Source organism: Podarcis muralis, chromosome 1 (assembly GCF_964188315.1).
Source record: "Podarcis muralis chromosome 1, rPodMur119.hap1.1, whole genome shotgun sequence".
Taxonomy (NCBI): domain Eukaryota; kingdom Metazoa; phylum Chordata; class Lepidosauria; order Squamata; family Lacertidae; genus Podarcis; species Podarcis muralis.
The window spans coordinates 70736900-70750945 of NC_135655.1; the positions used below are offsets into that span (position 1 = coordinate 70736900).

Consider the following 14046-nt stretch of genomic DNA (forward strand, 5'->3'; position numbering starts at 1 on the left):
ACAAGCTCCTCCCACTGGCTGTCAACTCTCGAATGACTCCTCGCTGTGCGGGGTGGAGTCATGTATAGATTGTTTGATCCAATGCTTTAGCCAATACCACTCACATGCTGTAACCAATAAACTTGTGGCCTTCTTTAGCCCATTAACCTAAAATACTTGTGTCCTTGTTCTTACTTATCTCTAAGTGGGTGGTGGGTCCTCGACTCACAATTTGAAATCTACTTTTAGAGTGAGTGGTATGCTTAGTTCTGCAGTATTCTTAGTCTTCAGACATTTCACTAATAGTCTATAAAGAGATTTTGCTTGAAAAACGTTTGTGAGTGTACTGTTGGAGAACTGGCCCCATTCACATTAAGGTTTCACTGTTTTTTGTATTATTATTTTTTTGTTCACTCTTTCAAACAATCCAGGATTGTGTATTTGAAACTATAGCGAGTTCTTCACCTATTATTTGAACAAAAATCATTGATTCATGTATACATTGGTAGTTATTTCATTAAGAAACACTACCTGATTTTTTTTTAAAAAACTGAATTACTAGCATAATCCCAATGGATTCTGTGCCTTTCTCAAACACCATATGGCAAACTGATTTTGAAACAACAGCAGTTTGAGATATGATAAGTCTGTGGCTTAAAAAGAAAAAACTGGCAAAAATCCCACTGGACACACTCAAGCTCTTGTGCACCCTGAAAGTGGATCCTTGAATCTCAGTTATATTACTAGAATTGTGTTTCGCCATAACCTTTCTACTGATCTTAATTTTTTTTTTTTACCTTGCTCATGCATAATTCCCCAGCAAGAATTTAGCTTGTAAATTCATTATAATGAAACCATGACCTGAAATTTAGCAAAACTAGCTTATTCACAAAACTAGAAATGACCCTCTAACCATCTTAGTGTCCTTAATTTTGATGCCCTTTACTATAACTTTAGTTTATTATCAGCTCCTTGACCCTTGCAAATCCTATTAAACATTATAATTATCCAGCCAGATGCAATACATACACTTAGCTGTATTTGAAAGAAAGTGGAAAGTACATTCGCAATGCTCTTCACTACTTTAATTAATATAAACATTCAGCACAAACTGCACTAATAAAAGACAACAATATATATAACAGTTTACATATAAAGAAGAAAAGTATTCAGGTCTGTTGTATTGTTTATAGAGAGCTACCTAAACAGTGAAGAAAGAAGGGTGGTTTGTGTTGGGGGGGATTAAAAAGGAGCTTTCAGATGGTTAAAATGATTACAGCTGTGGTAAACGTGGGTGGAAGCTATTCTTTTACCACGAGCTTTTATACATCAACAAATGGAAAAGTTGTATAAATATTATCCAGAGTCAGCAATACTCTGTTGTCAGTTCTAATATTTCAGGCTTCTTTTTTGTCATTGTCCTGGAAAATGTGCGGAGATATTATATGTAAATTGACTCTCTCTCTCTCTCGCTCGCTCTCGCTCTCGCTCTCGCTCTGTGTGTGTGTGTGGTAGTAGCAGGGGAAGTCCTGGCAGGTTTTACCCCTCTTTAAAAAACATACGATTGCTGGCACTTCTGAAATATTTATACTGAATGTTTACATTTTAATGAATACTGTTACTATACTTGTAATTGGGGGGGGGGGGTGTCAAAGAATACACACAAATAATATAGATTCCATAGAGTTGCCAAGACTGAAACAGTGCAGGTTTTATACAAAACTGAGAGGCTATTCATATAACTTACTAAAATAGTAGACAAATATGAGAGCTGCTATGTAAAACACTGAAAGTTTAAGAACAGAGTTATATTTATTTCTAGATATGTTTTTTTTACCTCTGAAAGGGGGGAAAAGCAAGTAAGAGAAATAGCTTTGTTACGTTGCAAGATAATGCACAAAGTATTGCAGGTGAGACCTGGTCGTTACTTTTCTCTGTCTGAGTTACATTTATAGACAAATATCAGTTTAATTTTTTTCCTCATTCTCATGTATGTTTTTAATTCCTCTTTTTGGGCCTCCAATTCTTTGAAAAATCAAGTTTTATTATTGGGAGACAAAGCCTGAGCGCTGGCTAAATTTTACTCTTCTAGAGAATTAATTAAAATAAACTTGATGTTAAGCTTTCCTTTTCAATACACTTTTGTTTATTTATTTTTTTACAATTAGTTCAATGAGAACCTAATGAACATTTAATTTCTATTAAACATATTGACTACACAGTTTGAACATTGTACTCCCTGCCATGAAGACTTATATTTGCATGAGGTTAGACATTTTCCCTACATAACAAAGTTACCAACTTTGTCTTGCAGAATTTCCTAATACACCATGAATTCTAATAAAGGCTTGCAATATAATACTGGCATAGTCCATGTATAAACTGAGTTCTTTAACTCGTATAGAAATCCAATGTTTTTTATTTAAATAAATCTCATCTTCATAAATTTCTGTAGTAGTCTTAAGCTTGAGTACCTCTCTGTGCAATCCTATATATATATATCTGCTCAGAACTAAGCTCCATTGAGTTCAATGGAACTTACTTCCTGCAAGTGTGCATAGACTTGCAGCCTTAGTTTTAAATTAATCAGTGTAGTTTTTAATTAATCAGAGGACAATGAACATAGCAACTCTCCTATGGAAAGGCAAACCATTCTAACAGCAAAGGGCATATAGGAGTTGTTTGCTGTTCCATATCTAACTGCTAGTGTTCCCTCCCACATTTGCAGTGTTCTGGAGTTCAGTAACTTGATTCAATCAACAATTCTAAGAAATTATTCCCTCTCACCATTCATAATCTGCATATAAAATTGCAAAGCAATTACCAGTTTTGATTGTGCTATTATTAATGGTTTTGTACTTACCAAGGATTTTGCTAATATTGGAATTGTGCATGTCAGGAAAAGCCTGAAGGATTTTTCTGCGTTCATCTTTTGCCCAAACCATGAAAGCGTTCATTGGTCGTTTGATATGTGGCTCACTGCTACTTCGGCCCCGGGCGTCCCTGTAGACTCGAGCTTCAGCCACAGTGGCACCTCCTGTTGGCCAACAATAATACTGCTGTAGTTTAGCTGCAGAGCCATTCATTGCTTTACTTCCTGTAATATCAGAGCAGGAAGAAACAAGATGGATGCAAATATTATTACATTGTCTGGATGGTGGGGCTGCCACCTATGATGCCCTGTCCATTTCAAGTTCTCGCTTTCTGCTTTCAGATCTATGACACAAAGCACTTACGAATTCATTTATTTGAGTTCATTCATGCTATTCATTATTCATTCTTGTAGGACCCAGTGAGAAACTTCAAAGACATATTAAATTTTGAGCCTTTAATTTCTATGCCCTAGATCAAGTGTGGGGAACCCTGAGGTCCTTGGACCAAATGTGGCCTGCCAGGCCTCTCTGCCTAGTTCTTAGAACTTTCCCCAGATCACTGGCCATACTTTGTACTCCAGTGTTTTGCCCGGATGGAATTTGTAATTGGATTTTGATAATGCCTCTTGCTTGTCTAGATGGACAATAAAATGAAGCATGTGAATGTGTTAAGAACTGGTCTATGGTACAATGATAAATGTGTCTTCATTGGTCTATCCACTTTTACCTCTCACCCTGCCCGGTGCTTTTCTTTTGGGGGTATGTATGCCCCTAAACATTTTATGAATCTAGGTTTGGCCTCATTGAGGGGCAGTATTTCAATATGAGTAGGAAAATGAGAGTACCACTAAACATTATTTTTTTTAGATAAAAAGCACTGGTCCTGCCCACTAGTGGTATGTTGCCCTGGAAAAGTTGCCCAGAAGAGAATGTAGCTCTTGGCAATGCTTTTCTTCTAGGGAAAAAAGCACTGATTCTTGGTCTGAAAAAGATGCCTCACTCCTGCCTCAGATATACCTCTTACCAGGAAAGAAAATAACAAACTGTTAAATGTATGGGAAGCAGGGCAAAGCCATGTTTTAATATGCCCATAATAAAAATGACCAGCTGACCAAAGCTCTCCTATCTTATTTTTCCATGTGTAGTTCATCTAAATTAGTCTTTGCCCAAATGGTTTTAAAGTCACCCAGGATATTTGAATAACTAAATCTATAGTGCACCGAAGCCTATTTTGTCAAGCCGGATGCAATTCTTAATTCAGGTATCCTTCACTGAATAAATGTCTTTGAGGTGTTCCAAGTTCAAAGAATTAACACCAGTACTTGTGCTTCAAGCTGTCTGATCAAGCTTATGATACAACATGAACTCAATTGTTTTCCACTATAGTGGACATCAAGGTCTTCTACGGATGGAGCCTAGTATGCTTTTCATCAAGTACCTATCACATGTAGCCAAAGAATTCATGCAGGTTTACATGATAGATACATGTAATAACTGGAGCTAAGGCATCCAAGCTCTGAGCTGGTGGCTTTGTGATCCTCAATTGAAATATTTGGAATCATTCTTGAAATGCTTTTGAAAGATGGCTACATTTGCCCACTAAAAAAATGGCATGAATAATTTTTAAATTTGATGTGTGTCAAAACAACAAAGCATATCCCTCACATACAACGGTATTTCAGATCTCTCCCCTCCAATTCAAATACATCCTCAATGCCTATGAAATGACAAAGCTTGATGAAATCTAAACTGCTATAAATCAGTAAAGCTCTGTTTACTTCACAGTGGACAGATGATTTACATCAGCTCAAGATCTGAATCTATATTTTAAATTATGTAGAATCCTAACTCTGCTAAATTGGTGTAAAAAAAGCCCCTGTACATTAAGGTGTACAATAATTATTTTTGTTGTTTTGCGTAGGCAATTCATTTTTATGGATAAATTCTTAAGACAGAGGGTGCATAACTAATACGCTACCTTTTTGCCACTATGCCCACAGTACATTAATTTCATTTAAAATGCACTGACCATACAGGATAAATTGATTTCACTTTATAGGGTGTTGACAGCCATGTTTATTGTGCAGTGAAATGTAGTAGAGCTTCAAGCTGACAATATCCATCAACATAGGGCAATATGCTGACTGCTGGGCCAGATGAAGACATACATTACCCTGGAAGCAAAACACTTATTTAGATGTGACACTGTCTTCTCCTGAGCATCACCAGGGTAATTTATGAAGCCCTCAATATCATTACTTTAGAACTGACACCAGTTCTGCAATTGCACGCAGATAAAAGATGACAGGTCTGCTGTGAATGTCACATGTAAAAGTACTTTAATAGTGGTCTAAGTTTAACTACTCTGCCATGGCTGTTCAGCATTTACTAGCTGTAACTATTACTGCAGCATCTCCATCATAAAACCAAGTAGATTGAAGTGTACTTGGCACCTAATCCAAAATCAATAGGGTCAAACTGGAGTCTTGCTACAAGGTTCAGTAGGTTTTAGACTGAGCTTAGCATAGTTTATTTCAAAATATCGCAGTTATAATGAGGATTGTCCTCTTAATATGTTTTTTGTTACTTTATGGTTGTGAAGCCACAGAAATGCTGGTGCACTTTTACTTTTACTTTTATATTCTTAATAAGAACGGCTGAATAATTAAATTTCAAGTACCGGTATGTACAGCTGATATACCTGTGACCTTCTACACTTGTAGCTGTGTTTCCTTGTAATGGATGTGTGTGTGTGTGTGTGTGTGTGTGTGTGTGCGCGCGCGCAAGGATTTAAGTGGGTCCTTAACTACCAAGCACAAGGGCCTTTGAATTATTGGAAAGTTCAATTAGTACAAAATGCATTTGGCAAGTCACTAATATTGTGAGTTGTTATATGAGTCACGTGATTGGAGCACATGATCTCCTTTTGCAAGTCTTTAAGGGCAATTGTAGAAGCAAATCTGCATTGTGAAAGAAAGAAGTTTTCCCCAGTAAATGCCACATCCTGAAAATTACTTTAAAAAACCCATTTCCTTGCTACCCAAAATGAATAATAAAAATGCCACCTCTCCACAATTTTGCAGTCTGCAAATGGGCCTATGAAAGGGGGGCAAGGTACCAGTGCTGTAACTTAGAAGAAGAAGAAGAAGAGTTTGGATTTGATATCCCGCCTTTCACTCCCTTTAAGGAGTCTCAAAGCGGCTAACATTCTCCTTTCCCTTCCTCCCCCACAACAAACACTCTGTGAGGTGAGTGGGCTTGGAATCCATGTACTTGAAGAAACGCCATTTACTACAGAAGCCTATCCAAACTTATCAGTCATTCTCTGATGCTTTGCATGCACTCACTCTCTTTCTCTTTCTCTCCACCTGAAGTTAGGCTGGTGGTGACTGAGAAGAGGGCTTTTCAATTGTGCCTCATCTGTGGAATGCCCATCGCAAGGAAGCCCACCTGGCACAGACTTTTAAGTTGTTTCCGTGCCAGGCAAAGAACCTTTTATATGTTCAGGCATCCCAGCATTTGATTGGTTTTTTTTCTGTCTGCTGAATGTTATGGTTTATTTTAATTGCTGTTTCTACTATTTTGTGAAGATTTCATATATTCATTGTTATTATTTTACTGTAGACCAGCTTGGTGGTTTTTAAGAACAAGCAGCACAAATGTATTAATAGCAAGAATAGTATTATCTTTAAAACACAGAAAAAGATGGGTGGGAAAAGATTCATCATAGAATTGTAGAGTAGAAAGGGACCCTGAAGGCCATCTTGTCCAACCCTGTGCAATGCAAAAATCTTAGCTAAGGCATCCATGACAGATGGCCATCCAACCTCTGCTTTAAAACCCCCAAGGAAGGAGAGTCCACAACCTCCCCAGGGAGAACTTTCCACTGTCAGAAAGTTTTTTCTGTATGTTTAGTCGGAATCTCTTTTCTTGTAACTTGAAGCCATTGCGTCAAGTCCTACCCTCCAGAGCAGGAGACAACAAGCTTGTTGCCTCTTCCATGTAACAGCCCTTAAGATATTTGAAGATGGCTAATATATCTCCCTCTCAGTCTTCTCTTTTTCAGGCTAAACATACCTAGCTCCTTCAAGTGTTCCTTGTAAGGCATGGATTCGAGACCCTTGATAATCTTGGTTGCCCTCCTCTGCACACGTTCCAGCTTGTCAACATCCTTCTTAAATTGTGGCACCCAAAACTGGACAAAGTATTCCAGGTGTGGTTTGACCAAGGCAGAATAAAGTAGAACTATTAGTTCCCTTGATCTGGACACTATACTTCTGTTAATGCAGCCTAGAATTGTTGTTGTTTAGTCATTTAGTTGTGTCCAACTCTTCATGACCCCATGGACCAGAGCATGCCAGGTACTCCTGTCTTCCACTGCCTCCCACAGCTTGGTCAAACTCATGTTCGTAGCTTCAAGAACACTGTCGCACCATCTCATCCTCTGTTGTCCCCTTCTCCTTGTGCCCTCAGTCTTTCCCAACATCAGGGTCTTTTCTAGGGAGTCTTCTCTTCTCATGAGGTGGCCAAAGTATTGGAGCCTCAGCTTCAGGATATGTCCTTCTAGTGAGCACTCAGGGCTGATTTCCTTCAGAATGGATCGGTTTGATCTTCTTGCAGTCCATGGGACTCTCAAGAGTCTCCTCCAGCACCATAATTCAAAAGCATCAATTCTTCGGCGATCAGCCTTCTTTATGGTCCAGCTCTCACTTCCATACATCACTACTGGGAAAACCATAGCTTTAACTATATGGACCTTTGTTGGCAAGGTGATGTCTCTGCTTTTTAAGATGCTGTCTAGGTTTGTCATTGCTTTTCTCCCAAGAAGCAGGCGTCTTTTAATTTTGTGACTGCTGTCACCATCTGCAGTGATCATGGAGCCCAAGAAAGTAAAATGCCTCCATCTCACTGCCTCCATTTCTTCCCCTTCTATTTGCCAGGGGGTGATGGGACCAGTGGCCATGATCTTCATTTTTTTTATGTTGAGCTTCAAACCATATTTTGTGCTCTCCTCTTTCACCCTCATTAAAAGGTTCTTTAATTCCTCCTCGTTTTCTGCCATCAAGGTTGTGTCATCTGCATATCTGAGGTTGTTGATATTTCTTCCGGCAATCTTAATTCCGGCTTCAGATTCATCCAGCCCAGCCTTTTGCATGATGAATTCTGCATATAAGTTAAATAAGCAGGGAGACAGCCTTGCCGTACCCCTTTCCCAATTTTGAACCAATCAGTTGTTCCATACCCAGTTCTAACTGTAGCTTCTTGTCCCACATAGAGATTTCTCGGGAGACAGATGAGGTGATCAGGCACTCCCATTTCTGTAAGAACTTGCCATAGTTTGCTGTGGTCGACACAGTCAAAGGCTTTTGCATAGTCAATGAAGCAGAAGTCGATGTCTTTCTGGGACTCTCTAGCTTTCTCCATAATCCAGCGCATATTTGCAATTTGGTCTCTGGTTCCTCTGCCCCTTCAAAATCCAACTTGCACTTCTGGGAGTTCTCGGTCCACATACTGCGTAAGCCTGCCTTGTAGAATTTTAAGCATAACCTTGCTAGCGTGTGAAATGAGTGCAATTGTGTGGTAGTTGGAGCATTCTTTGGCACTGCCCTTCTTTGGGATTAGGATGTAGACTGATCTTCTCCAATCCTCTGGCCACTGCTGAGTTTTCCAAATTTGCTGGCATATTGAGTGTAGTACCTTAACAGCATCATCTTTTAAAATTTTAAATCGTTCAGCTGGAATACCATCACTTCCACTGGCCTTAACAACCAAACTGGAAAAAATTCACATAAATCATAGCAACTAAAGGTTTAAAACACGACCTAAAGGGATATGGAGAACAGCCCTTAAAAGTTGATCAAATTTCACATCTCCCCACCCCACCCCACTCTGCTCATATTCACTTCTATCTGCTTAATGGCCAGAAATGTTAATTGGGCAAAGTTTCCCCAATCCAGCTTTGGGTCATCCTCTCTTCCCAAGGCAACAAAGCCCACACTGACAGTAAGAGCTGTTCAACAGTGGAATTCCACCCTCGGAAGCTGGTGGACTTTCCTTCTTTGGAGGGTTTAAAGCAGAAGTTGGATGGTCATCTGTCATGGATGCTTTAGTTGAGATTCCTGCATTGCACAGGGTTGGACTATGGGACCCTCAGAGTACCTTCCAACTCTACAATCCTATGACCCTATGAAGAGGCAACACATGGGGCTGCAGTGGGAGGAGGAAGCCCTGTTGAACAAGTGGCTCTCTATTTGTGGCTCCAATCAAAAGAATTTACTCAATAATGATTTTAATGCAAAATAAAGTGCTACTAGTATTAAAATTGTTTAAAAATGTTATCTTGGGCCACTCAATTGTTTATTTAGCTGCCAGCATTTGTCATGCCTTGTTCTTTTCTATAATTCTCTCCTGGGCATGGGTGAGAAAGGACAACCAAAAACAGGTGTCACAGAAGGTAAGGGGGGTGGTTTGGCAGTCAATCTTTTGGTGACTACCACTGTCTAGCTTTGATTAGGAGAGATCAATGTGGGAAGTGGTACAATCCCTTGTGAGGAAGACTTAATCAATTTATGAGGCACACCCAGATCATCTGATTGGGTGGAAAGAAACTTAAAAAAAGAAGAAGACAAAATTGAGTTTCTTATCAGGTCTTTAAAATAATCTTGGCCTAATCTTGTTAAATGCAGGTGAATGAGGTTTCTCTCACTTTCAGCGTTGTAATAAAAACCTGAAATTATTTTGGAGGGACCAAACCCTGAGGCACATTTGTTAAAGCAAAAAGAGATGACCCCCTCCTCCTCCCAAAAAGCATTTTTTTAAAAAAAATTAAATCAGTGCTCTTTTGTTAAAAAGCCATTCTTAATTAGAGTCATAAATTATAAACAGACCAAAAAAGTCATGAAACTTCTATCTCCATCTGCCTTAAACAAGCCTACACTTGAAGGATTTAAAAATGAAGCCAGTAAAACCTTGAACTTCTCTACTTGATCTCTGAGTGAATATTTTTGCCTCGGCCCAAAGACTGCCACAAAAGAATTTGTATTAAATGAACTTCTGTAAATAAGTAACACTCACGTAATGTACCTGTGCTAAGCATCTTAGTAGTTCAGGAAGCTGTTCAACATACAGTATTGTGATTTTCAAAAATTCTGTTTATAACCTTTACTATGCTTGAGATGAAAACTTAAGCATTATGTGCTCAGCCTAGTGACCAGGGTAAGTGTGGACACACACACACATGGGCTTCTTTCAAGCTGAAACCCATACAACTACAAATCATTGCTAAGCCACTTTAACACGAGTCAAATAGTAGAAAAACATGTATCTTTATCTGCTTATGGAATTTCATCAGGTTTTGCAATCTATTATCTTATTTTGATCTGCCAGTTACAACAGACTAGCTAGAAAACAAAACAAAACGATTAGGAGGGAAATGCGAACTAGCTACAGGCGGAAAAACAACAATGGAATGTTATATATAAGGAGGCAAACATTTCGTATTGGCTCAAGAAACAGGAGGCATTCCAGTACGAACCCAACTGATTTTTATGGGCCTCCCAATGATGCTTAGAGGACCACAGCTGCTGTGTTAAAAAGAAAGAAAAAATCCAAACAGTATGCAGAAAATGCACTCACTGGAGACAAAATAAAAACACTTGTTTGTGTTTAATGACTAACAGGCCATTTGCAAGTGTACTGTTTATAATGTGGTCACCAAAGCGGACTTTGACTTCCGGAATTCAGAATCTGGTTAGGAAGGATTTTAAATCACTGCAGAAGGAGTAAGATTTGCCTATGCAAATGACTTGGAACTCTGCTTCACAGCTCAATAAAACTAAGAACTAGGTTATCTTTTTATTCTGGTTTCACTGATGTCACAGTGCTTTGGCACAAACGCATTACAATTTAGGTAGATACTAATAACTCACTCCTAAGACCTCCACTTCAAACTCCCATTATTTTAAGTGAAACTTACTTCCAAGTAAGAGTACTTGGGATAAGTTCCTGACACCTTGGTCTGAAACACATCCCCAAAATTCAGTGGCTTCACCAGAACTTACAACTGTGTCACAATGTACCAAGGATCAGACCTAAAGCTTCAAACTATTTACCCCGTATTTGAGACACAGGGCAGGTCCACACAATGTCTTGGCGTCCGACCCCAAGTTTAATCAACTGCTTAATCCAGTTTCACAAACCAAGTTGGCTCCACTCAATCTGACAGTATTCCTTATGCTCTAAGAATTGCAAACAGCTGCCCTCTATTCATTTGCCTCACCTTCCCATTACCAAAGCTCCTCCCTTACAATCCCATGCTGAGGAAAACCTGAGATTGACCCCCACCCTGAGAACTGCTCACAAGCAAACTGGCAACTTTAATCCAAAATAAAGAAGGAGGGGACCCCAAGCATCTTCTGTCAAAATAAAGTGCGTTTCAGGGAGGGGATGGGTTAAACAATCTTCCATCAAAAGCAAAGGAACAAGCAGACCTTATCAAAATTCCCTTTACCCAAAGAGTGGAAATATTTAGTGTGGGAAGGAGAAAACCTAAAAGTAAACTGACTTCAAAAAGAGATTTCTCAAACAGCCTCTATTAATGGAATGTGAGGAAATTACCATATTTTTCGCTCTATAGGACACACTTTCCCCCCTCCAAAAATGAAGGGGAAAAGTGTGTGCGTCCTATGGAGCGAATGCAGGCTTTCGCTGAAGCCTGGAGAGCGCACCGACCCCTCTCGCATTCAAGGCTTCAGGAAGCTATCCGCAGGCCTGCGGAGCCCGGCGGGAACTCCTGCTGGGCTCCGCAGGCTTGCGGACAGCTGCCTGCAGCCCGAAGCCCAGGGAGCGCGGCGCTGTGCACCCCGGGCTTCAGGCAGCTCTCTGCAAGCCAATCAGATCATGGATGAGGGAGGTCTTACTCAGAACCTATCTGGCATTCAGCAGCAGCAGCAGCAGCAGCAGCCTCAATGGCTTGCTGATAGGACAACTGCAATTCCCAAGGTTGAAGGAGGGGCTGGCACATGGTACAGTCACTAACTGCTTGTGTCATGTGCCCCTTCCCCAGTCTGCTCCCCCCCCTCCATACTTCTCCTTGCCCAGAACCACTGTGATTGGGGCTGTCCCTGCTCTCCCCACACTCAGCTTACAGCCCTTAAAAAGAATGCAGAGTTTTAAATGCAGAAGTTTAAAAGCAGTTAAGAACTATTTAAAACATTTCAAACAATTAGGGCAACAATAACAGCAACATAACCCCCCTCCACACCAAAACCAAAATCCCTAAATACCCCAACCCAATTGTCTGTTCAGCACTCTCAGGTTTTGTAGGTGGAATCATTCAGGGCCTCACCCTCCCAGGCTGGTTGGGGAAAGCCTTCAAGGCAGGGATCAGGTCTTCCAGAAGTCACAGCCAAGACAGTCTGTATTTATTATATATTTATTATATTTACATATTTTTATTTATTATATTTACATATATTTATAATTATTTACATATAATAAATATGTTAGTGCTCCAAGTATTACTAAAAGGAATGAAAAACCAGACCAGAGAGTGAGAGCTTCTGGCTGCACAAGAGTAAGCTACATGCAGCCCTACTGCCAGATACTATACCATATTTGGTAACAGGATAGCCTTCACCCTAGTCTTTTAAACAAGTTTTATTAAGGTGGGATTCAAACTCAAATCTTTCTGGGTGAAGAGCACCTTAGTTTAAACCTGAAAAAAACTATGACTGAGACCAGAATCCATTTTAATATTTAAGCAAACTGTAAAACATTGCACTTCCTTAGATGTTAAAATATGCAAACTAAATCCAAACATTGGAATATATAATATAGCAGAGGTGAAACTGTATTTTTTTCAAAAAATCAGCACTTGGTTGCAATACTGTAAAGCAGCATTATTGCAGAGAAGTCATCTATTTTTCCTATTCCAGACTCCATTCTTTCGTAATATCAACAAGAAGAACTGAAGGGAATTCCCTAAGGTCAACTCTGAGGAAACATAAACCTCTAATTCAATAAACTCTGCTACTGCACTGAAAAAGGCCTTATTATTGCAACATCCATATGGAGTCAATTGGACATTAATGACTAATCAATCCCTCCCCTTTCTATTCTACTTATAGTGTCACAAACCATGTTTAGATTAGACCATTTCCTGCTTAGGATCGCTCAAAATGGCTTTTGTTCTTCCAAAGCTGCTCTGATGAAGGCAGCTTAAACAAACACACGGCCCAAGTGGTGCAGGAGTTATAAACTGCCATATGTGAATGAACAAAGGGGCCATACTAAAGCCTTTTGTGGTATTTGTTAATGTTTTTCATCTGAGCTTAAAAAGACCTAATGACTTTGCGGTGAGCTGATGCATGTGGCTCGTGGCTTTGCAAAATGAAGGAAATTCTAGCCACTTAGATTTCAGCATATATTTTCCACTGTTCTTTGAGCTCAGTTTTGATGGCAAAGTGTTTATTGTTGTCACAAAATTACATTTGTTTTTACCCTAGCAAATATGGTTGCCCATTCCCCCACCCCAATCTTGAGAATAGGTTCTTTCACAATGAGAAACATTACACCTACAGAATTATCTTGCTCTTGCTCTTGACCATTACACCTACAGAATTATCCCTGCTCTTGGCAGGGGGTTGGACTCGATGGCCCTTGTGGTCTATTCCAACTCTATGATTCTATGATTTGGAAAGCAGAAGTCAAAAGCAATTGACTTTCCTCTGTAACAAACAAAAATTAAAGCATGTTAAACATCTGTCACATCCTCCAGCTTTTATTAGTGACGGATGATGACATATATATATCTGAAACTATTTTGAATGGGCTATTTTTAGCTCCCCAAAGCCAGCTAGACATGTTAAATTTCATAAATCCCCAAGGAATCTTGAATGGGCTATCAGTACCCATTTGTCATTATTAAGTGTAGATTTGTTTGGATTAAATTAATAGGAAAAAGTAACCTTCATTCAAAACAATGGTATAAAACATTGTCGTAAATGAGGCAAGGTTTGTTGCTAGTATAGGCAGTGGGGTGCTTTTACATGCCTACATTATCATAAATTACTCTGAAATATTTTGAGCAGCACTCCTCACTTTTTTCCCAGGGGCAAATTTGATCTACCTTGCAAATACTATGGAGTGTATCGAAATCTGCTCTTCTGCTAATAGAATAGACTTCCATTTGAGC

General features: G+C 39.4%; 1 protein-coding gene and 1 long non-coding RNA gene across 18 annotated transcripts in view; one reads left to right on the plus strand and one right to left on the minus strand.

Annotated features, from left to right (window-relative positions):
• The window catches only part of LOC114598573 (uncharacterized), an 83471-nt gene that overhangs the window by 56388 nt on the left and 13037 nt on the right, over positions 1 to 14046 (plus strand). The window lies entirely within an intron of this gene.
• The window catches only part of SOX6 (SRY-box transcription factor 6), a 459717-nt gene that overhangs the window by 13706 nt on the left and 431965 nt on the right, over positions 1 to 14046 (minus strand). For 14 of the 16 annotated variants that reach the window (XM_077930886.1, XM_077930879.1, XM_077930884.1 and 11 more), the window contains one exon: positions 2843 to 3076. In XM_077930886.1, the coding sequence (XP_077787012.1) occupies positions 2843 to 3076 (234 nt within the window). The remainder of the gene's footprint in view (positions 1 to 2842; positions 3077 to 14046) is intronic. The other 2 variants (XM_077930861.1, XM_077930866.1) reach the window with 1 other exon arrangement.